The sequence below is a fragment of the Sminthopsis crassicaudata genome, chromosome 6, assembly GCF_048593235.1.
Source record: "Sminthopsis crassicaudata isolate SCR6 chromosome 6, ASM4859323v1, whole genome shotgun sequence".
NCBI lineage: Eukaryota > Metazoa > Chordata > Mammalia > Dasyuromorphia > Dasyuridae > Sminthopsis > Sminthopsis crassicaudata.
Window position 1 is genome coordinate 82,158,502 of NC_133622.1, and position 25,450 is coordinate 82,183,951.

The 25,450-nt window shown below is 32.6% G+C and overlaps 1 protein-coding gene across 2 annotated transcripts in view; it reads right to left on the reverse strand.

Annotated features, from left to right (window-relative positions):
• Window positions 1-25,450, reverse strand: part of SPOCK3 (SPARC (osteonectin), cwcv and kazal like domains proteoglycan 3) — a 618,678-nt gene that overhangs the window by 306,186 nt on the left and 287,042 nt on the right. For both annotated transcript variants that reach the window (XM_074275104.1, XM_074275105.1), the window contains exon 4: window positions 24,584-24,698. In XM_074275104.1, coding sequence (XP_074131205.1) covers window positions 24,584-24,698 — 115 coding nt within the window. The remainder of the gene's footprint in view (window positions 1-24,583; window positions 24,699-25,450) is intronic.

Consider the following 25,450-nt stretch of genomic DNA (forward strand, 5'->3'; position numbering starts at 1 on the left):
ATCAGGAATAAGTTTCTGTCATTATAGTACCCTTTCTGTATTCTTTTCTTTAGAGATGGTAGAAGAACACTTGAAAATTGAATTGGAAAGGGAATTTGATCAGCTAATCTCAAAGTTATGTCCTATGATAATCATGACAATTTAAAAGGCACTGAAAATATTTTTTCATCCAAGAATTATAAATGAGAATGAATATCATCATAAAACTTTAATATTTTATCTTGGCAGCAATAGTCACTAAGCTGAAGAGAAATAAAGATCAATAGGGAGCCACTGAAACTTTCTGAAAAGAGAAGTGATATAATTAGACTTCTTCCTTGGAAAGATTATTTTGGAAACAACAGGAAGAATAGTTTGGGAAAGAAAATCCTGGAGACCGATGCCAACATGTGGCAATTATGGAAGCTATTATTAAAGTAAGTTTTAGGCATTTAGATGATCTGAGATGGAAAAATGTCTATTAGTCTAAATGAAATATTTCTTTTTCTGAATGTCTTCACTATTTTTGACATAAGAATACAAGTCCAGTGGGATCATTTTGTAGAAACATCACCCTAACTGAATGTGAATTTAGATATCATATTTTTACAGTGACTATCATCTGAAATTTTCTCAACAAATACAGGCTACACCTCTGACTGTACATGAAACAAAATGATTTAATCAAAGAGGATTACAAACACCAAAGATAAATAGCACACCTGGAAGTGTATGACTTAATAGATAGCATTTTTTTCTGATACAGTTCTGAGTCAATGGCCATTTATAAGAGGCACTATATTGTTACTAGTTATTTAGAGCAAAACATAAAACCCACATCTTGAAACCTTCAAATTTAGATTACAAAATCTATTGCTCTAACCCCTTACCTTATCAAACCATTTTCATCTTTTGGGGAACAAATATTACTTTGTTAAAGGGAGGATTTTTCACTGAATAAAATTGATGCTTTATTTTCTCCCACACTTTTAGTTAATCAAATATAATCTACCAGCTCAGACTTAAACTATTTTCAGTTATATTCACTTCAACCAATTCTCATTTAATTTCTTGTCCCCCTTACATTTCTTAACAACCTTATAAAGAGTTTGTGAGTCCCTGATAAGAAGTTTGTGTCAAGGCTTATTACATTCTTGTCTATTTTGTTAAAGGAAATTCATAACTGTTAATTATCAGTTTTAAAATAGCACAGTTGCCTTACATTTTCTTCATTTCATGTCACAGTTTATATTCTAATTAAATACTCATTCTATTTCATATTTTTCCCACCTCACTCAAATAACAAAAGACCTATAACTTCTTAGTATATCCAAATAACTCCTACACACCTCCTACAAATTCCCTATGACATATATTGTTGAAAAATTATGGTGAATGAAAATCATCTGAGATTTTGTGGCTGTAATTTGATAGCTTAAATAAGCTTTAAAATAAAATTCTGAGACTCTACTTAGAATAAGTAATAAAATATTCTCTGTATTAGTCTCTAATGAGCAAGTTTATGCCTCCATTCTTTTAGCAGTATAGTGGGAGATGGATCTGTTGATCTTTTCAGACTTCAAATACTGTCACTATGCCATGTATTTTTTTAAATGTTAAAACAAAAATCATCAAGTGAAGCATTTGTATTTGGCCTGATTTTCTTTGGTTTAAATGAGATGATTAAATGACCATCTTTTTTAAATTTAATGACTTATTGGCCTTGCTAATAACATGATTAAATGTCCCAAAACAAAACAAACAGTCATCAAGGCTAGTATTACAAAGATAAATAAATGGGTTGGAAATAAAAACCAATGCAAGCAAAACCAAAAAATAAAGACAAAAATTAAAAAGCTAATTTAACAAAAATGGAATTATAAAAGGTGCCAGCTCAAGGGCTCTACTAAGGCAAATTGCTCTTCTAATATGTTTTCAATTTTTCTACTACCACCAAACTAAAGAGACAGTAATAATTTTAGTGTTTAATTATATGAGCATGATTTATTCTGTATATTTGTGCTTGGGATGTGCTCGTTATTTTAGAAATGCATTTTCTTAAGAGAAATTCAATCTTATTATCACCTTTTTGAAACATATATTACTTTTCAAATAATTTTTTTGACTTTTAACACAGTAATAGATACTTCTTTACATTATTTAAATACAATAGTTTGAACAAAATAAATAATGAAATACAAATTTTCTTATGCACATTTATCTTATGTAGCTTTATTTAAGTCGAATCAATATTTTATTAAAAATCCAGGTTGATTTAAAAAATAGTAAGTATGTGTGTAAATATGGCTTGAAAATTACGGGAGTAAATGGTATTACCCAAAAATATAGGATTGGTTTTATAAGTTTTGGTACATAACTATAATGAAATATTATTTCTAAAGATGGGATGAGTTGGATTTGTTATTTTATTGACACTGGGGAGCCTTTTGTGATACTAGCATCTCTATGCAGTTTATAATCCTACAGAGTTGTCTAAAACACTAAGAATTTAAGAGTTATTTTAGACCATTCATTCTAGAAGATTCCTCATTCCATTCTTCTCTTTTACTAGTAACTATGGACATTATTTGAAATATAACTTTCTAAAGTTCTATTCAAATTAAAATATCTTTTAAATAGAAAAACAAGTGTTAGAATAATTCTTGCTAAAACTGCTCTTTAAAAAAATCCCTACATTAGAGCATGAAAACAGAATAAATCCTAAAATAGCTAAACAGAATAAATCCTAAAATAGCTAAAATATTGACTCAGACAATGTAGAGAATATTATATGCATACCAATGAACTCAGAAGTCTTCAGGAACATATGGCATAAATGATAGTAAATCAACTAATTTAATTGTAAAGCTATTTAATGTTAGAAATTTTATAACTGAAAATATACCATAAGTTAACTGTTTGCCCCCATGAAGCTTTCTAGATTAAACTCTAGTTGTGACATTATACCTAGTAAACTTTCTTACATAAGCAAATATCACAAATATCCAAGTCTATCCAAAAATAACATTAAATAGCAATATATAGAAAGAGCAATGTTTCTGCCATCAGAGATGCTGAGTCCAATTCTGGTGTATGACACTTTTTGACACTTGGCAAGTCATTTTCTCATTGAGACATCGGTTTCTTCTTATGTAAACTAGAGAGTTTTGTGAAATCTCTCCCTCTCCCTCTCCCTCTCTCTCACCCCCCACACACACCCCTTCCTTTGTAGTTCCCAATTCCAATCCATTCCATGAAAGAAAGATGCACTAGATATCTAGAACTTCCTCATTATTTTAGTCTTGTCCTTCATCCCCTCAATCCAGACACTCTTCACCTCAACAAATTTATTACATCTGCCTTGAATCAAGCCCACTCCTGATAGCCACCTGTTGAAATTCTTTTGATTCAAAACCCAGTTTGGGTCTCATTTTGCTTGTCCTTCCAACTTTTCAACCTTGATTTATGCTTATTTGGGTAGCTATTGTATCCTACATGTTCAATTTGAATAATCATAACTGACATTTTTATGACACTTCAGATTTTAATGGCATTTTATTTACTTTAACTCGTTTGATCTTCACATCAACATGACTCTGATAATTATTATTATCAGCTGCATTTTAAAATGAGTAACTTGTGAGTTTTAAAGGTCATGAATTGCCCATGGCTCACACAGCTAAAGTCACAAGTAGCAATAAAATCCAGATATTCTAACTCCAGGCCAACACCTTATCCACTTGTCACACTGCTGCAGGATCAGAGAGTAGGTTGTTTTTCATCTTTGTATCTGTAGCACCTGTCATATCATACATGCTTATTTTTTTCTTTAAGTTTAATGTAATTAGTTAGAACTGAGTTGAAAAAAGCCCAGTGGTCACAAGTGCTAAATATGAAGTTAAGCTACAAGAAAAGAAAGATTAGTTTGTTTTTTTTTTCCTCCTCACTTTGGTACAAGAAATACTCATAATTACATAGGTACATAATAATTGAACCTAATCAAAGTTACACAATGTTATCACCAATGAGGCAGTGCTACTCTTCATTAGCCCATTACAAAAACAGTACTAGAAATTTCTTCTATGTGGAATATCACTTCCTGTGCAAACATAGATAATATAACAAGCTTGAAATGCTTCCAAACTGGCAGACTCTCTGCACAAATTATGCAGGGAAAGAGAAAGCCTTCTGCAGATTCAATAGAGCTTGCAGCATAAGAATGATTAAGTGTTTCTATACACAACTACAAATCACAGTAATGAATCAGACGAAAATTTCCAATAAGGGATTTAACTGCACCAGCTGGCCTTCAGACAAGAATGTTCAAATCTAGAATGATGGCATTCTAAATAGCAGTGGTTGCAACTTTCCTAACGTCTGTCTCACATTACTTTGCTGTTTCTAGCAACATATATCAAAAGTATATCAGTCTTTTGTAAAATTATAGCAGAAAAATGGGGGAGGGAGTCATTTTAGCATTAGGACTTGCCATTAACAAGACTGCTAAAAGATTTACACTCTGAAAAATTAGTGTCAAGGGATACTGGCCAATGAGGGCTCAATGCTGGAAGTATTCACAGGGGACCTACTGGGAGCTTTGGTGACTGGCTCCTGAAGTTTATAATGACAGGTGATGGAGAAGTATGACTCCACATTTCTGAGCATGCACTGGTGTTCTGCTTACTGGGTGGTGAAAGTAAGACTTTGGATTGGCTGCTGAGCAGGCTTATAAAAGGCAAAAAATGGTCATATGCCTCTTTGTGGAAGAGGACACCTAGGCCCCCCTTACCCAAACCTCATATCACCGAGAACAACTGCCATTTCTTTCCCTGTTTGTTTTTCTTTTCTTTCTTTCCATGAGATAAAGGAGCATTGGAGATTGAATGACCTGATGATATGGGAAAAGTAAGAAGTCAACTACCAAAAGTTCAGTGATCAGTGTTCCAGACAGAGACAGCCATAGCTGAGCTAAATGAGCTTTAACTCTGCAAAGCAAACTGGGGATTTAAGCACGACATTAAATTAATTTAGTAGAAATGAAATAATGGTCTACAGTAGCAAAGGAAAGCTTTTCAAGTGGCCTATGCTACATATGCAAGTAAACTTGGTGAGTCAAATGATTTGGAGCAACTGATTTAATGTAGAGCCAACTCTCATTAAGGACTGAAAAATGTGTAGAGGGAAGAGTATAAAAAATGACTTTCCAATTATAAGGAAGGTTTTACTTTTTTTGTTTGGTTGCTATGAATAGCCAATAACTATTCCATTTAATGCTAATTAGTCAAATAATACAGAGGAGCTAATTACTGGAGCAGTCAATGATATAGAGATGATAGTAACTGAGGTTGGTGATTGATATTGGTGGAGAGCATACTGTAATGGTGAATCAAACCAATAGAATTAGAATGCCCAAACTCTGTATAAGAAGAATCACTAGCAGAGTAGTAGCTGCTCTCTGTGGGCCCAATTTGAAAATGTAAAGGAAGGTTAGGATTAGAAGCCCTCCAAAATATATTCCAGGATATATTTAAGGACTCATTTGAGATTCTACATTAAAAAAATGGAAACAACGAAATTAAGATTTTCTTAGATGTCAAGATTAGAGATCTGAGATAGATATGAGAAACCTTTGAGTTATTATTCAAACTTTCTAACTTTTAAATTTATGTTAATAAACTTCAACATAAACAATAATTAAATAAACATGCAAAATAATGGAATTTGATCTTAATATCCTTACTATTTACAAAAGCAGGATACATCATTTTTAAGAAATAAGCAAAGAAAAATAATTTTGTTTTGTAACCCCTTCCAGTTCAGAAGCAAAATTGTGTTACAGGTGATTTTTTTCTAAAAAAGTAATTTTTGCTTTTTTTTTTCTTCTCTCTATGGTATTTATGAATGTGCAGATGTTTCTAGTTTTTCTGACTTTGATCAGTTTCACCTTATGTTTTTCCCCCTTGATTTTTCTTGTAAACTTATGTATCATTCTTCTACGTTATCATAATAATGCTTTGAATTAATATCATAATTTATTAAATCAGTCTTCAAACATTGAGCATATAGGCTATATCCAATTTGAGAACTACTACAAATAAAGCAAATATGGATATTTTTGTAAAAAAATTAAGAGTTAAAGAAAAACAAACAAACAAAAAAACAAATTAGAAAAAAATTAGAGTTTTTTCCTTTTATTTGATGATATTTAAATGATGAAATTCTAGATTTCAAATTTACAAATAAACTGAGACCCAAAGAAATAAAGTGACATTCTCTAAGTCAGCACATGGTGTGAACTATTTAGACACATTGTGACACAAGCAATGGCAAATTATTAATATCATTTTAGATGACAGGTATCATATTCCAGCATTGGAAAGCACAGCCACAAGGAAAATGATTACTAGATAACCATCAAATACTAAAAAGACTCTTAATTTTGCTTTTCTTATTTGTTTTCATATTTTAGTAGTTCACAAATCCAAAAAACAGCATGCAAGATATTATTGGGCATGAGTTTAATTGAAAAAAGTCAACTGATCATGTAGTAAGAATGAGACACTGTATACTTCAGAGATAGACTAATATTCTACTTACTACAAGAAGATATTTTCAATGCATTACTCATGAAAGGTTGCTAGGAGATCATGAATGAGAAGTATAAAGAATTGAAGGACATGGAGATATTGCCATAACTAATACAGAAAGGAATAATAATATTAACATTATAAATCTTTCCAATTGTCAAAACATGTATTTGTAAAACTATTTGCAAAATGACAACAAAGATTAATGCTAATCAGATTAAACGTAAATAATGAATAGTAAGGAGAGGCAAGAAAATTTTCTCTTAAAATTTACTTCATGCCTGGACTTACATGAACTGATGCTGAGTAAAATGAGCAGGAGCAGGAGATCATTACATACTTTAACCACAATACTATATGATGATCAATTCTGATGGACATGGCCCTCTTCAACAATGAGATGAGCCAAATCAGTTCCAATAGAGCAGTAATGAACTGAACCAGCTACACCTAGTGAAAGATTACTGGGAGTTGACTATGAACCACTACATAGAATTCCCCGTCCCTCTGTTTTTGTCCGCCTGCATTTTTGATTTCCTTCACAGGCTAATGGTACACTGTTTTTATACAGAAAAATAACTGTTTGGACATGTATACATATATTGTATTTAACTTATAATTTAACATATTTAACATGTATTGGTCATATTGGTCAACCTGCCATCTGGGGGAAAGGGTGGGGGGAAAGAGGGGAAAAGTTGGAACAAAAGGTTTTGTAATTGTCAATGCTGAAAAATTATCTATGCATAAATTTTTGTAAACATTTTAAAAAATAAAATAAAATTTACTTCATAAATATAAGGAAATGTAGTTTTATGTCCTAAATATTTATGGAAAAGCCAAAGGAAGAGTATCTTGATAAGGTAAAATTGTAGAGTAGTTGTAAATGATACTTAAAATCCTTTTCACTATACTTTGCACACCATAGACACTGAATAAATACTTCTTGAATTAAATTCAATGTCATGACCAAATTTCACAAAACTATAATTTAACTTATATGTCAACAAACATCTTTCTATAAATTCGATGTAATCCAGATACTTTTTAATCTGGTCAATGTGTATTCAAATATTATGCAGTTCTATTATATAATATAAAATATGCAGACATTTACAACAGGATTGTGTCCTCTCTCTAAAAGAAAAAAAAACTTTTAAAGTCCCAAAAACATATATAATACATAAATCTGTCTATGTGACTAGATATTAATAAGGACATAAAGAATATGGGCAATTATATATTGGAATAAAGAGTAGTCCTGTAATATCACTAATATTAGGAAATCAAAGATTAGAAAACTACCTTTACCTGGTCATGCACCTTCTTTGCAATTTAAAAGCTTAGAATATTATCTAGAGGGGATATGCATGTTCCTCTACAAAGCCAAACACACCATGCATACTTATTCAGAAGAAGGTAAAGATGAACAATGACATAAACTCAAATATGTATAAGAAAATTGGATAACAACAACAAAGATAGTTTAATTTTGAGAACTAAATAATACTATCAAATATATTAACATATATTTTTATTTTTACAAAGACCCAATTATTCAATACAAGCATTCTCTCAATATTGCTATATGCCCATGTATCATGGAACCACATAATCTCTGAAGAATTCTTAGTAGACCAGAGAGCAATAGACAGACTCAATGAAAGCTTAAATACATGGCTGTATATTACCCTAAATTTGTTCATGAAAAGTGTGTCATGAAAGTCATGAATCCCTGAAAATGTATGTGCCCTGATCATGTAGTAAAAATGAACATTAACTGGTAGGTATAGATGTACTGGGATCTATAACATATTAAAGAATTACAAGAAAGCCTCCAGAATATTCAGTAGAAAACTTATGGGAAATTTTAAAAATGTATAAGAATATAAGGAGATAAAAAAAAAATCAAGAACAGCTCATGAGTTGTACCAGTGGAGGGAAAATTCATAGGGTTGACATGAATAATTCATTTGAAATATTTATATGTGTTTGTATATATATACATGTGTTCTCTTACTTCTCCACTACCTAAAAACACCAGTTCATCTTTCTTATGCATCAATTTGACAAGCAATTGACATAGGGTTCTCAAGAGGAGTGCAAGGTTAGGTAAATGCAACTAAATAAGGAAAGCTTGAGATACAGGTTTGGTGATGGATTGTGTATCCAGTATTAAAGTGCTTGATAGCCTTGGATAGCTTAGATAGACAAGGTTAGCAACTAAGTGATAGCCCTTTTCAGTTATATCGCCTCACAAAAACCATTTATTAAAACAAAGAGGGATTGAGATCTGAAACAATAAAAGAGGTAACCCAACTACTGCAGTTAGATTGTTGAAGTAGAAGATGCTGTATATGTTATGCTTAAAAGATACACATACTCTCTCTATAAATCAGGTATATATTGCTTATTTTTGTATATATGACAGATATTTTTACATGCATATATATGCACAATTTACTATTATTTTATTTTCATTATGTTATCTTGTTTTATCACATCATTATATATTGTTATTGATTATATATATGTATACATATATATATATATTCTCCCTCAGTGTAACTCAGTGTAACCCTTTAGTTGGATGACTAGATAATAACATCACTATCATTACTCACAGAAACATACATATTATCTGCACACCAAATTCATATATTTATTTAAAAATATAATACTGAAGTATATGACTTAAGTGTACCAGCTTAAGAGGACAGATGAACACATTTATCATGCTAACATACTTTTATACTAAAAATTCAAAGATGGAGGGAGCAAGGTTTCTTGGTGTTAGAATGCTACTTTTGGGGTCAGATATTTTATTTGAATTTGTCTCAGACTTCCAAGCTATGTGACCCTAAGCAAATCATTTACTATGAAAAAAAAATACATTGTATAAAGTATAAATGTGTTTATACACACACACATATATATACACACACACATATTTTAACATAAATTTATATACATACATATTCACATATATACACTATGGAAATGTTATCAATCATGTTTGTATTTCTTAGTCTAAAGAAATAATACAATGGTGATGATTTCTAGAAGTTTAGAAGATTTTCATAAAAATGTATTTAGTTATTAATTAATGAATTAATACTACTGACTGAGAATGTTATATTCATAAAATAAAACATTAACTTAGAAATATAAGTGGTAATATATAATTAATAAAATTTGTTATCTTATACATATTATTTATAAAGTATCCTTGATTACTGTTAGTTTTTGATTACTGAAAAGATGTTTCCTTTTCAAGTTTTCACTTAATTTATATCATATCATTTTCTCTTTATTAATTCTCATCACATATGTCTCCTAGCCACCCATGGCTTTACTTTAAGTAGGGAAAATGTACCTTAAGATTAGATAGATATAAATGAAAATGAGTAGATCTTCTTTAAGTCTTAAGATTCTTAAATTCTACTTCCATTGATAGTGATACCAAGAACAGATCTTCTCTTTTGGGCAGCTTCCATTAATTTGGAAGGGGGCCAAAATACCCATCTATGATGGGATAGAAGATTCAGGATTGGATAATTTCTGTTGCCTCTGCCTCTTCCTCCCTTTCCTTTTCTCTCCCTCCTCTTTTTCTTCTCTTTCCTCCCTCTCCCTCTTCTCCCCCTCTCTCTCTTTCTTTCCTTCCTACCTTTTTCTCCTCCCTTCCTCTTTTCTTCCCTCTGAACCTCCATCAATTGCAAATAAGCATCTTTTCCAATCTGCTTTTATAAGAACTTTCAATTCTAATATAGCCAGTTTTCAAAGCTATTGACAAAATTTTCTTTAAAATCTCCAATAGTATTTCTCAAACAAAGCCTGAGACTTATGTTACCAAACATGTTAAGAAACATTTATTGACCTAATATTGTGATTTCATTTCCTTTCAAATATATCATCAAAATTCCATAGATGCTGGGATATACTATAAGTTGCTTCTGTTATCAGTACTTACTATAGTAGTTGGAACATTTAAAACTCCTTATTCCTTCTCATCACTAGTTGGTATCACTGAAACCACAAAATTCATCTCCAATCAGATTGCACTGCATAGTCTCTGGCAATGGATGCTCATCCTACTATGCACAAAACTCTGGGTCTCCTCTTCTTGACTGCAAACAGAATTCTTGATTTCAAGTGCAAAGACCAGGACAGAGTGCAGAATATCAACAAAGTGCAGAATAAAGCTTCCACATTTCCTCTTCCAAATTCTCTTGCTTATGTATAATGTCTCAAATAATGCAATGGTCTTTGTGATCCCTATCTTGGAATGGATCTGTGGGTCTACTGTTACCTCAGAGTTCTTGAGTCAGAAAGCATTCCCAGGAAAGCTATCAATATTGGGTTTGTCATGCTGAATATACATCTGCATATGAGAAATACAATATAATGATCTGAGGTAAATGAGTAGATCCAGAACCTGGATTCTTATTGGAAAATATGTCAGAACCAAAATCAATAGGAAACATGAAACTGGTGGGTTGAGGCCAAAGGTTAAGTAAATTATAAATTCAGCACTGTGATTAAAGCAGACAGACTTGAATTCAAATTCTCATTGACATTTACTGATTACCAAATCACTTAATTTCTCTAGGTATCAATTAACTCCTGAAACTGCAAATTTTAGAAGAACTCTCATCCCGTGGTCCCTCATACCAATAATGTCAATGCCAGTCCTTAAAACATTTAAAATACTATGTTTTTGTGTGTTTGCTTTTTGGCTAAGGAAACTAAATTCAATACAAAGTGTTATGCTTTTTTCCTGGAAGGGTTAAAAGAAATAATCAATGAGTTAAAGCCAGAGATAGCATAGTATATTCAGAACATTAAATTAAAAAAAAAAAACTTTGAATGTAGAGAAAGGTCCTTGAAAGCCATCTCTTCATAGCCTCCTAATTAATGCAGGGATTTTCTGAATGATCCTGTTTCATTGTTTCAACATTTCAAGTGATTTGGCTTGCCCTGCTATAAAGAATGTCATATTCCATTTCTGAACCATCAAAAATGTTAGAAAATTCTTTAAATTGAGTTCTTTTCTACCTTTCTATAACTTTCATATCATAGTTAAATCTATTTAAAGCATATTCTTTCTTACATGAAATATGAACACCTTTCTGTCCTTGGCTGCATATGTAAGATAAATCTTAGTAGAATATACTATTTATAGAAAAAAATAAAACAGTTGCTTAGGTTATACGTTACATAGTTACTATTTTTTCCTAAAACTTTACTTGTGATTCCATTGGTACAAGGAGCTCCCAATAAGGAAGCACTCATTATCAATGTTAATCAGCACCTGCTGTTTAATTCATAATCTTACTGAGTGGCTCAATGACATTGAGAGGATGAATGATTTAGCCCGATCAGAAAATCTGAATGCATTAGTAGAATGACTTGAATGCAGAAGTCCATATGAAACCCTATGTCAACTATCAAGTCCCTAAGCCAGGGTGTTTTTCTAATCTTTTAAAATTTAAACATGCCCTTTTGTCCACTTTCCTTGAAAGTGTATTAGAATCAAAAGGATGTAGGAATTCATAGAATCAGATCAAGAACTGAAGGGAATCCCACAGGGCATCTTTTCCAGTCATTTTTTATTTTTTAAGAGATGAAGGGAGATTGATTGAAGCACCACATAAGCACCAAGGATGAGGTAGAATTTGAACCCAAGTCATTTATTATCAGAGCAAGTTTGCTTTACATTTCCCAGAGATTCTTATCTGTCTCTAGGCTCTAACTGCTCCAAAAGGAGATAATCATAGCTCTATATCTTATAAAGCTGACTCATCTTAACTTTTATAAATTCTCTTCAAAACTATTTATTGTGTTTATCCTTAAAGTAAAAGTTCAGGAATTTAAAGAAATATAAGGATGCTATAAATTAAGACAAAACAAATATAGTGCAAAACATAGCACTGATGTCAGTGTAAGCATAAACATGAAAAACAACTTGGGAATATCACTGGTAGTCTTTAGATTGTCATAGTTGCCTGTGGACTCAGAAAAGCATAACCCTAGATAATGTTCTGTTGTTAAATTAAAAGTAGTAACTTGCCTATTTCCCCCAAAGTATCTTTAATTGATTATGATATTTAAATTCAATAGAAAAGGAACATTAAAAGAGACACTGAATGCTTCTATGTTCAAAGAAGCAGAAAAATAGACACTGATACATAATTATGATGGGTTATTTACTATAGATGGACATTAAATTTAGGACCTACTTTCCTGAAAGCTAAGGCAAAAAGAGTTGAGATGGGGAGAAGATGCTTGATTATATAGCAGTCATTGTCTGATAAGGAGGAGTTCTTCTGGAGAGACAAATGTTTTCCTGGAAGTGATAGCCTTCAATTATTGAGAACTAGGAAGAAAGTTTTAAGATAAGGAGATAAGAAGCCATGTCCAGTGGCCATGTTCTGTTGTGCTCTCTCTTTCCTACTGACTTCTTCCCAATATCTTTTCACATTAGTTTTTGAAGATTGAAGACCTTTCTATAAAGTTTAAAAATTAATCTACTTCCACCCTTAAATCATACTAACTGGAAATATTCCTCTTTTTCTGCCAATGTTTCACTGGCAGGAAGTTCAACTGTGAATTTTCTAACAAAGCTAGATTCTTTAATAGAAGCTCGGTAAAAGATAGTTTGGGTTTAATATTTTAAAAGCCAGGATTAAAATTAAATGAATGCCTGGTGTGACTGATCAATGGACAACACATGATTATGAGTGATAACATTAAAATCTCTAAAATGTTCTGAAATATAATTGAGCACCTAGAGGGAAACTTAAATAGGAAATATCCCTTTGATAGAGTGATTACCAAAAGCAGAAATAACAATAATAACAGTCTGTATTCTCAGAGCACCTGTCTTTCAAACACCAACTGCTTTACAAATACTAGCTCTGATTCTTTTAGTAAAGAAAAAAAATGTTCTTATTTTAGGGCAACTTAAAGATGTGATAATTATTTCAAAACACACTACTGGCACCATGAAGATTATCCACATGATTTGAAAGAGCTACTACCCCTCCTAATAGTAAGCCATTGAATGAATTCCTTTTCAAATGAATAATCAAGTATTTAACTCATAAAATTTCTCTCCCAGATCTATTTTACTATCAGCTGCATTACCACTACCACATTACACACACATGTTTTATATATATATATATATATACACACACACACACACATACACACACACACATATACCTATTTTAAACAGATCATTTTGTATACATATATATAGGTATGTATATGTATGGGTGTGCAATTATATAAAAATATATGATATATACATAGATATACACAAACATATATGTATATGCCCAAATAGATGTGTATATACACTTCAACAATGGTACTGTATGAGGATGTATTCTGATGGAAGTGGAAATCTTCAACATAGAGAAGAGCTAATTCAATTCCAATTGATCAATGATGGACAGAATCAGCTACACCCAGAAAAGGAACACTGGGAAATGAGTGTAAACTGTGAGCATTTTTTTTTGTTTTGTTTTGTTTTGTTTCTCTTCCCAGATTATTTTTACCTTCTGAATATAATTCTTCCTTTGCAACAACAACAACAATAAAATTCGGTTCTGCACATATATATTGTACCTAGGATATACTATAAAATATTTAATATGTAGGGGAATACCTGTCAGCTAGGGGAGGGGGTGGAGGGAAGGAGGTGAAAAATTTGGGACAGAAGGGAGTACAAGGGATAATGTTGTAAAAAAAATTACCTATGCATATATACTATCAAAAAATGTTATCATTATAAAATTAATTTTAAAAAGATCAAATGAGAAAAAAAACAAAAAACAAATAGATATGTATATATATACATATGTGTGTACATACATATACACATACACATACACACACAGAGATACTACTAAGGTTGTTATCTTCAACTGGCACTCTATATAGAAAGGACTACTTTGTAAATTATGGCAATGATGATGATGACAGCCTAACTTTCTCAGTGACTTAAGCATCTGGATGAAGTTATCTACTCTATTTTACTAAGATCTGTGGTAAATTAACTATTTATAATTTCCACTATTTTAAGATAATCCCTCAACCTTCCCCCAATGTAACCAAGTCTCCATTGGCTCTTCATCACTGCTTAGCAGCAACCCATGAGCATTTTTTCATGATTTATGATCCAATAAAAGTATTTTGATATTTTGTTCTATGTTCTTATATCTTCAACCATTTTTTCTCTTATATTCTCTCTTTAAGCCATCTGCATCCAGAAAGAGGACTGTGGAGACTGAATGTGGATCACCACACAGTATTTTCACCATTTTTGTTGGGTTTTGTTTGCTTTTCTTTTTCTTTTTTTTTTTCCTTTTTGATCTGATTTTTCTTGTGCAGCATGGTGAATGTAAAAATATGCTTAGTAAAATTGCACATGTTTAACATATATTGAATTACTTGCTGTCTAGGGGAAAGGGGAAGGGGAAAGGAGGGAGAAAAATTTGGAACACAAGGTTTTGCAAAGTTGGATGTTGAAAACAATCTTTGCATATATTTTGAAAATAAAAAGCAATTATTAAAAATATTCTCTCTCTACACTCATACTTATGGCCTGCATCTAATCTCACTGAGAACGAGGCCACACAAAGTTATAAACAGAAAGCAAAGGCTTAGTGCCATAACTTTGATGTTTTAGAATAAACATTGGCCTAATTATCCTTCTCCCCATTAAATTTAACTTAAAAATCACTACATAAGCTTCTACTACATTTCAGGCACTGATAAAAAATCATTGGGGAAAATTAGAAAACAAAAGTACCCCTTTTCTTAAAGGAGGTTACAACCAGGGAAACTGCTTGTAATGCAACTTGAATGAGCCTAGAATAGATGCTAGCTAAGATGGAAGTATATGTTATTTCACAGAAATAATTTATTTTCCTTACCTGAGAATACACAAAGTAAACATCTGTCAGATGTTTATGATGAATGCTTTAGACTTTCTATCCCTTTCTATCTCCAATACTGAGCACAGTGCCAGGTAAAATAGGAAATCTTTTAATAAATGCTTATTGAGCGACTGGGTAAATGGCATTATATTTAGATAACATGTATTGCTCTTTTCTCCCATTGCTACCTTTATGACCTTGATAAATCATTAAATGTCTCTAAGTCTCAGTTTCCTCATTTGTATAATTATGGGGTTATATAGTGTTTGCTATTTAATAACTCCAGGAGAAATGTCAGGAGCACAGCAAAGATCTGCATATGTTCATAGATATAATGAAACTCTTTGATATTGTCAGTAGTGAGAACTTATGAAGAATTATGGCAAAAGTTGGTTGCCTGAATAAATTCACCAATATTGTACACCAATTTCATGATGGTATGATGGCCTGGGTTTGGGGGAATGAAGAACACTCTAACTTCCCATTTGCCAATGGACTGAAGCAGGACTGTGCTTAATGTTTAGCATGATTTATTTTTTCCTGCAGATACCTTCAATGAGGATTTACTTGAAAAGGTAACCAAATCCAAGACCAAAGTAGAGGAAGAGTTGATATGTGACTTGCTGTTTGTAGATGATCATGCATTCAATGCAGCCTCTGAGCCTGAGATCAATTTTCCGAATCTTGGGATAATTTTTGTCTAACAATTTACACCAAGAAAACAGAGGTTTTCTATCATGCACTATTCACACAGGGAAGCACTGGTTGTAGCAAATGGAAAAGTTTTGAATGTTGTGTATAGTATATTCAGTTACCTTGGCAGTATGCTTTCCAGGAACATACAGACAGATGATGATAATTGTCAAAGCCAGCTCAGTGTTGGGAAGGCTCCAATGGAAAATATGCGGGAGAAAAAGTATTAATCTGCCTCCCAAACTGAAGTTCTATAAAGCCATTTTGCTGACTTCATTGTTATGTGTCTCTGAAATGTGGACAGTATTAACAGTGTCAAAACCAGGAAATTGAATCATCATTTAAGTCATAGAGTCATTTCATTTGAATTGTCTTAGGAAGATTCTGAAGATCACCTGGTAAAATAAGATACTGGACATAAAGATCCTTTCTTCAGATTAACTGCCAAGAATTCAAACTAATACAGAAAGCACAAATCCAAAGAACTGGCCATATTGTATAAATAACAAAATTAAATATTTTATAGAAAACTCCCACAAGGAAAGCACCCTCATGAAGTTCAGAAGAAGCAAATTAAGTGTAATCTCAAGGTTTCTCTGGAGAACTTTGGAATTAATGCTGAGAATGGAAATCACTGGTACAGAACAACTCACACAGGAAGACATACCCACATCAAAGAAGGTGTGCTATATGAGCAAAACAAAATTGTCATAGCTCAAAAACAAAGGGTATATGCAGATTATTTGTTCCTGATCTGTGGTAGAGTGTGATCACATTTTACACTGACACCAACATGGCAATTTAATTTTAGTCTCTGAGAATGGAGAACAAAAAATCAAATGGGGTTGGACCAGCTGAAATACAGCTTTAGATTATTTGATCCAATATACGAGGCTAATCATCTTTTAGGTCTGGCTTTCATTACAGGGAGCTGAAGGTGAGTGAGAAAAATAGAGTACTAACATTTAAGAGAACCAATTCTACCTTTCCATAGCTCTAAATGTGATGATATCCTTTGTTCTGCTATATTTGCTGAAATTCCCATCTATTCCTTGCATTTTGCCATGTGAGATCTACTCTTTCTAATGCTAATTACTATTTGGTAAACTTGAAGTATCACTTAACTTCTAGTTCTTGATTTGCACATCTGTAAAATAAGATCACCTGAACTAGATAACCTCTAAGGTTCCATCCAGATCTAAAACCTGATCCAAATTCTGATCTTAATCTTTCAGATAATCATTCTAAACTTGAAAACTGCTAAGTTAAGAAGTTCACCAAAATCATTTCCTTCATTTCTCAAAAAAAAAAAAAAAAACATTTATTAAGCACTCACTATATTCTAGGCACCATGCTAAGCACTGGGGTTACATAAAGAGGCAAAATTTAGTCTCAAGGAATTTACAGTCTAATAGGATCAAAGCTTTTCACATTGTGAACTTCTGTCAATGCTCACTAGTTTTTCTATTCTCTTTCTAAAATATGATCAAGAATTGAAATGAATATTCTACACAGAATTGTCCCTAATTACCTGTTGAAGATGTAAGACATAAAATAAACAATTAGCTCCTTGGGATTACACAATTTTCACTTATTTTGGTCCTTTCTTGAAGTACATTTATCCTCTTTCCCTAGGTAATCTTACATCAGAGAAAAGAATTTTCCTAATTTTCTCACTTGATTTATGTGATTAAATTTCAAAATAAGGATCTTTCAAGTCTTGGCTATGGAGGATTTGAGAAATGAGATCAGGAAGCATATCTACCTTAGCTATTATATACTCATGAGTATAAGAGAAGATGTAGAAAATTTAACAATATCTTTATTTCTGGGTCTATTCTACAAATCATGTTTATGTCTTCTGTTTTAAAGGTTATTTGTACTCAATTACAATTTCAGAAATCATATTTAAATTCTTAACAATGAGTCAAAGGCACTTTTGGCCTATTCATTAGTCCCTCAGTCTTTTCTATTCTTTCTGAAAGTACTCCCACATTAAGTAGTAAAACAGCTTAGGAAATAAATTCTGAGCAAAGCTCAAATGTGGCCTTTGCAGTCATATTCTGAGCAGGCTATTTTCCATTTCTATCACGCTTATGACAAATCCTCTTTCATCTAGTACCCCAAAATCCCTGTTCTCCAAGACTGAAATCCGAAGACCGGGCAAATTAAATTGACATCCGGTAAAATGTTCTTTCTCAAAGGCAGGTAGGTGATACAAAGGCAGGTAGATAGAGTTTTAGGCCTGGAGTCAGGAAGACTCGTTTTCATGGGTTCAAATCTGGTCTCTGACCCGTACTAACAGTATTACTCTGGGCAAATAGCAGGACTCTGATTGCCTCAGTTTCCTCACCTGTAAAAATGATCTGGAGAAGGAAATGGCAAGTTGATCCAATATTTTTGCCAAGGAAGCCACAAACAGAGTCACAAGGAGTCAGATATAAATGAGAAGACCAAAGAATAAAAAAAAAAAAAAAAAACTGATAGATATATTGTTGGTAAGTCATTTTCTGGTAATTATTTCAAAGATCTGGGACTCCTAATGCTTTCTTAGCAGGATTGAAGCATTCTCTCATTGCAGAGGGCATTGATTTTTTTTCCCATTCCCTGCTATAAATAATGCTGAAATTAACATGGCTAGTTTTGTTTAACAACAACTTCTTCAGTCTTACCATGTCTTATTATGCCCAAACTCTGTCTTTTAATAACAGTTGCATTGATTGGTGCCAACATCAGAGATCTAGAAATAGTGTTAATTATCTGCAGCTGCATACATACAGCTAAGGGAACATGAAAAACTGGGCTTCTTACTCACAATACAAGAAGCAATTAAAAAAGAAATTCTCTGCCATAAGGGCATAGTAAGCATTCACAAAACTTTTCCCAGAGTAACTATAAAAATTAGGTCATGTCTAGAGTCTGGCAACCTCAACTTTCATTCTGTATCATCTAAAAAGTCCATTCTTGTACCACATTGGCAAGAATTAAAACATATTTCCTTTTTTCATTACAAGAGAGACCGTATTGCTTGGAAAGTTTATTTGGTATAAACTGGTGGTCATAAAGCTTTAGTGAACAGAAAGTTAGCACTATCCCAGGTGTCTGGAGGCAAAGCAACTTGAAATTAGTTATGAATGTTTTCAAGTGCATGTGTTTTCAAGTGCATGTGTATGGGTCTATATCTTCCACTATGATTGATAAAACAAAGTATTGTGATGCTAGTGATAAATGCTAAGAAAGGAATATAAACCCATAAAACTTCATTTTTAATATTCATTATTTGGTATCTCTGAACTTGTGCTTGTATGTACTAAATAAATGGACAACTAAGGATATATAAGTTTTAAAAAAGATAATTGCCACTTACACCATTTGAGGCTGTGTTTCTGATTCTTACTCTTTCAAGTAGATTCCTTTGTTTCTGATTTTCAAGATTTTGCAACTGGTGGAAAGGAGGACGGAGAACATAGTTGTCTCCTCCTCATCTATACAAGGAGCCTCTTTTGACTATTTCATACTCAATTATTTAAAGGGAGAAAGAAAAAACCTTTCTCACCAGCCCTGGTCAGGAGGACCTGAGTACAAATCTGATCTTAGACACTTAACACTTCCTAGCTGTGTGACCTTGGGCAAGTCACTTAACCCCAATTGAAAGAAAGAAAGAAAGAAAGAAAGAAGGAAGGAAGGAAGGAAGGAAGGAAGGAAGGAAGGAAGGAAGGAAGGAAGGGATGGAGAGAAGGAGGGAGGGAGGGAGGAAGGAAGGAAGGAAGGGATGGAGAGAAGGAGGGAGGGAAGGAGGAAGGAAGGAAGGAAAGAAGGGAGAGAGGGAGGGAGGGAGGGAGGGAGGGAGGGAGGGAGGGAGGGAGGAAGGAAGGAAGAAAGGAAGAAAGAAAAAAAGGAAGATATCTTTCCCCCGCAAACATAATAGTCTTTTGGAAAATAGAAACCCATATACAAGCATCAATCAATTATCATTTATTTAGCACCTCCTCTCTGCAAACACTATACTAGGCACTAGAGGTAGAGAAAAGCTTAAAACAAATCCCCCATTCCCAAGGATTTTATGTTTTTTTTTTTTTTTTTTTTTTTTTTTTTCTTGCTGTACTTTATTTTTTTTTTATTATATATATATATATATATTTTATAATATTATCCCTTGTATTCATTTTTCCAATTTACCCCCCCTCCCTCTATTCCCTCCCCCCGACGACAGGCAATACCATACATTTTACATGTGTTACAATATAGTCTAGGTACAATACATGTGTGCGAATATCACTTTCTTGTTGCACAATAAACATTAGAATCCGAAGGTACATGCAACCTGGGCAGACAGATATTAGTGCTAACAATTTTCATTCCCCTCCCAGTGTTTCTTCTCTGGGTGCAGCTACCTCTGTCCATCATTGATCAACTGGAAGTGAGTTGGATCTTCTTTATGTTGAAGATTTCCACTTCCATCAGAATACATCCTCATACAGCATTGTTGTTGAAGTGTACAGTGATCTTCTGGTTCTGCTCATTTCACTCAGCATCAGTTGATTTAAGTCTCTCCAGGCCTCTCTATATTCCTCCTGCTGGTCATTTCTTACCGAGCAATAATATTCCATAACCTTCATATACCACAATTTACCCAACCATTCTCCAACTGATGGACATCCATTCATCCTCCAGTTTCTAGCTACAACAAAAAGAGCTGCCACAAACATTTTGGCACATATATGTCTCTTTCCGCTCTTTAGTATTTCTTTGGGATATAATCCCAGTAGTAGCGCTGCTGGGTCAAAGGGTATGCACAGTTTGATAACTTTTTGGGCATAATTCCAGATTGCTCTCCAGAATGGCTGGATTCTTTCACAACTCCACCAGCAATGTATTAGTGTCCCAGTTTTCCCACATCCCCTCCAACATTTGTCATTATTTGTTCCTGTCATCTTAGCCAATCTGACAGGTGTGTAGTGGTATCTCAGAGTGGTCTTAATTTGCATTTCTCTGATCAGTAGTGATTTGGAACACTCTTTCATGTGAGTGGATATAGTTTCAATTTCTTCCTCTGAGAATTGTCTGTTCATATCCTTTGACCATTTATCAATTGGAGAATGGTTCGGTTTCTTATAAATTTGGGTCAGTTCTCTATATATTTTGGAAATGAGACCTTTGTCAGAACCTTTGTTTTTAAAAATATTTTCCCAATTTGTTACTTCCCTTCTAATCTTGTTTGCATTAGTATTATTTGTACAGAAACTTTTTAGTTTGATGTAATCAAAATCTTCTATTTTGTGATCAATAATGATCTCTAGTTCTCCTCTGGTCATAAATTCCTTCCTCCTCCACAAGTCTGAGAGAGGATTTTATGTTTTAATAAGTACATAAATAAATACATATATGTTCTCATGGGCATAGCTGAGTCAGTACCGATAACTACTGAAATGTCAGTGCTAGAAAGTCAAAGGCCTGTTGTAGAAGCTTTGGGAAAACAGACTGAGTCAGCAACATAGTTCAGTTCCTTTGATATGACGCCATACTTTGCTTCTTGATCCAGTAATGGCCTTCAGGACTACAATTCTCATTCTTGCTAAGATTCCTCTGCTTTGAATATCTAAAATCCCAAATAACTTTTGTTCAGACTCAACTTGGTCTTTTGACTATATATTGGCTCTGACTCCAAAGGATGCTACAATGAGGAAATGCCAATATACATAGTTCAGAAGTAGGGCAGTAAAGACAGATGGAAACACAACTAGAGTTTATATTAATATAGAAACGCCACAATGGGGTTTATAATTTTTTTTTGTCTCAGAAGCAGGCAGATTCATTTTTTAAAAGCTCAGGGTTAAATAGCTATCAGAAAAAAAAGAGAGGCTGTTTTCTGGGGAAAGGGGACAGAGATGAAGGAAAGAGGGCATACTAACTAATAAAGAAGACTGTCTAGGAAGAAAGAATATTTTAAAACACACCCATGTCAATGCAATCAGAGTTTTGAACTACGGAAGGATACAGACAAGCCATAAGATTCTAGTCAAGAAAACTTTCTTCTGAAGTCATAAACAAATAATTGATTCTCTGTTCTTAAAATCAAAATTATTCAGCATTTCAATTTATTATGTCCTGTTTTGTAACTATATCCAATGATGCATTCAAACAAAATACTAATGAAATATCATCTCTTGGAAGTCGTTTATTGAATAGACTTATATAAAAATCAAAATAAAAACATTCTTTAGTTATTTTCAAAATCAGAAACAGAAAAAGAAATAAAACAGATTCACAGATCTTTAGCTTTTTATCACATTAAGTATCCCATTTTCCATTTGGAAAAAAAATTATCTCAAGAATCAGAGGCAGAAACAGGGTGATGGGAAAAAAATAATACCCACTCCAACCTGGATCCTATTTTGACACTGAATAAATCAAGGGAGGCTCATCTTCTGAACCTAGAATCAATTCAGTAAAAGCAGAAAAACTAAAATCATCTAAAATAATCCTTTCATTTCCTTATCAGGCCTATTACAAGATGAACATTTTATTTTTCCTCATCCATCTCACAAATCACAATAGCACGATACTAGGATATTTAGAAATTATTTAGAGAAATATAAGATTTTTCAATATAAATTCTAAGAATACATGTTGGGTAGAATGACCGTAGGAAGGATCAACTCTAGAATTATAAATTAAAATAATTGTAAAGGGTCCAAAAATACCCTCTTGCCCAAATTCTATATTTTGCAGCTGAAAAGAGCTCCTAAGAGGAGATATGAGAAGATACCTTCTCCCTCTGTCTACATTACTTAACAAAGTAGGGAGATCTATGCCTATGGAACATTATGTAAAATATCAGTGTTTTTGATCTATTGATCTTTTCCTCCCTAATTTCCCCCATCTTTTATAATTTAAGAAAATGTCTTTGTTATAAGGGGTAGTCAATGAATGTGACAGAGGGAAAATGGCAATAGTGGGAAAAACACAAATGAAAATCTATTTTAATTAAGAGAATATATTTTTTAAAATAACTATATCCCTTCTCATGACAAGTATGTAGTTGTTTGGTGTAATGAAAATGAAGTTGGGAAGCTGTGATCCTGATCAAATTCTTTAATTCTTGAGAGTCTATTCCTCATTTGCAAAATAAACAAAAAAATAGTACCTACTTCTCCAAGTTATTTGAGAATTAAGTAAAATCATGTGTATAAAAGTCAATTGTTCATCACTTGCTTTCTTTTTCAGATAAGAAAGAATTTTGTCTCTCCTTAAGCTGTCTCAATATTCTCCACTCCCTTTACACTTATGCATGCATGTTTGACTCCTACAAGCTATCTGGATACATGAGTAATTTATGCAGCCTATTTGAAAACAGCTGATGATGCTTTCCTCTGCAGGAATCAACCTTTCCCCTTCTTTTGTTTAGAATTATCTGCATCTGCTTAGAGATGACCATTCCATGAAAAATAATAACTCAGCAGCAGTAGAAACTGTCCAGCTGTAGAAAATAGGCAGAGAAGAGGAGGGTAGCATCTACTACAAACAGGGAAACAAAGAAAATATATATCTAATACAAAAGGCTAGCATGTGCTTGAAGAAAGCCAAGAACAAAAATACTGAAAAAAAATTCCTCAGTTTTCCTGGATTTCTGAACTTTGTAGTCTGAACTAAGATTATGTATCTTTGTACTCCTTCCAAAACTATAGAAATTGTTACGGTTATGAGCTCTGTTTTAAATGAGGTTTACTACTCCTAGTCCGACATTCCTTGTTACTAACACTGGCTTACTTTCAATTTTTTTTTTGCACCTCCTTGCATCAGAATCTCATAGCTATGATCTTTTCACATTTCCAAACTCAGCTTTTTATTATTTTTTAATTCCTTTATCTTGAAGGATATTAAAATTACAAATATTTTTTTATTGCTGCTCATTTTTAAGTTCCAAGGACCTCCATTTCAGCAACTATAAAATTTAAGAGCTTGTAAAAGACTTCTGAAGTGTTGTCTAGGCTTAGTTTTAATCTTGATTCTAAAATATCATGATCTTTGTCTATTATTCCTTCAATAGAAATAATCTATGATAGAATGATATCAATTCATATTTCTTTCCATTGAACTCTCAAGGCAATAATAAGCATGGTATCAAACTCAGCTTTTGGTCTGGCTTTTTCATGACTTATTTCATAATATGTGAAAAAATCCCATAATAAAACTATTTATCAAGTTCTCAGTAGTTACTACAATCATGAATTACTAGGGGGAAAAACATGTTCCTGTAATGATGGCCATAAAATAATGAATAAAAAGGTAGCAGTACTTACTGAATATTTCTAATTTCTAATTGTGATTAAAAAGTGCAATCCAATTAATGACATTTACTTTAACATTGTTTACCTGTGTGTGAGCCTCCGGTGACTAATACAAATTGCTGTCTGAGGATCTCGGGCAATGCAAACTTTATGGTGGCTACATTTCATCTTTAAGCACGGATCATTAGCCGGGTCTAAAGCTAAAAAAATGTAGAAAACACATTAATAATATTAATAATATGTTTATGTAAAATGAATAGTTCAGCTCAAATAAAATAATTGCATGATTTAATTTCATTAAAGTCCCTGTTTTTGCTATGCACAGTTCTGTGATAGGAGCTGATATATATCTCTCTATATAGATATAGATATAACTATATATCTATATCTATATATCTATAGATATATAGTAGAATAAATTAAAAAATAGCTATCAAAATTAATAACAGTTTTACTTTAAAATTTGACTTTTTTTTTTTGTTGTTGTTCACAAGTGTTCAATGTCAACCACCTTTTTTTTTTTTTCTTGAAAGTGAATTAATGCCATTATCAGCAGAATGAAGAGCTACTGGTCATCTGAAATTTGCAAAAATCATTCATTTTATCAGTCAAAGCAAATTTCAGATCACTGTTATAATGGAACAGCATTAAACAGAATGCTATTCATTGCATTTTTAAGTCCAGAAAACCAAATGTATTTTTTAAGTTGGTCAATAATTTGTATAAAAGAATAGGTATTAAAACCTACATTTTATTCTTATAAAGAGAATAAATTGTACTGAAATTCTGTATATTCTTCCTCACCTTTTGTAAAACTATCCACATGAAAGAAAAGAGGAAGACTAAAGAGCATATTATAAAACATACTGACCCCATAGATTACATATTATTAATCTGGGACACCCAACTAAAACCATCAAATGAACAAGGCATGACTTAAAACACTATATAA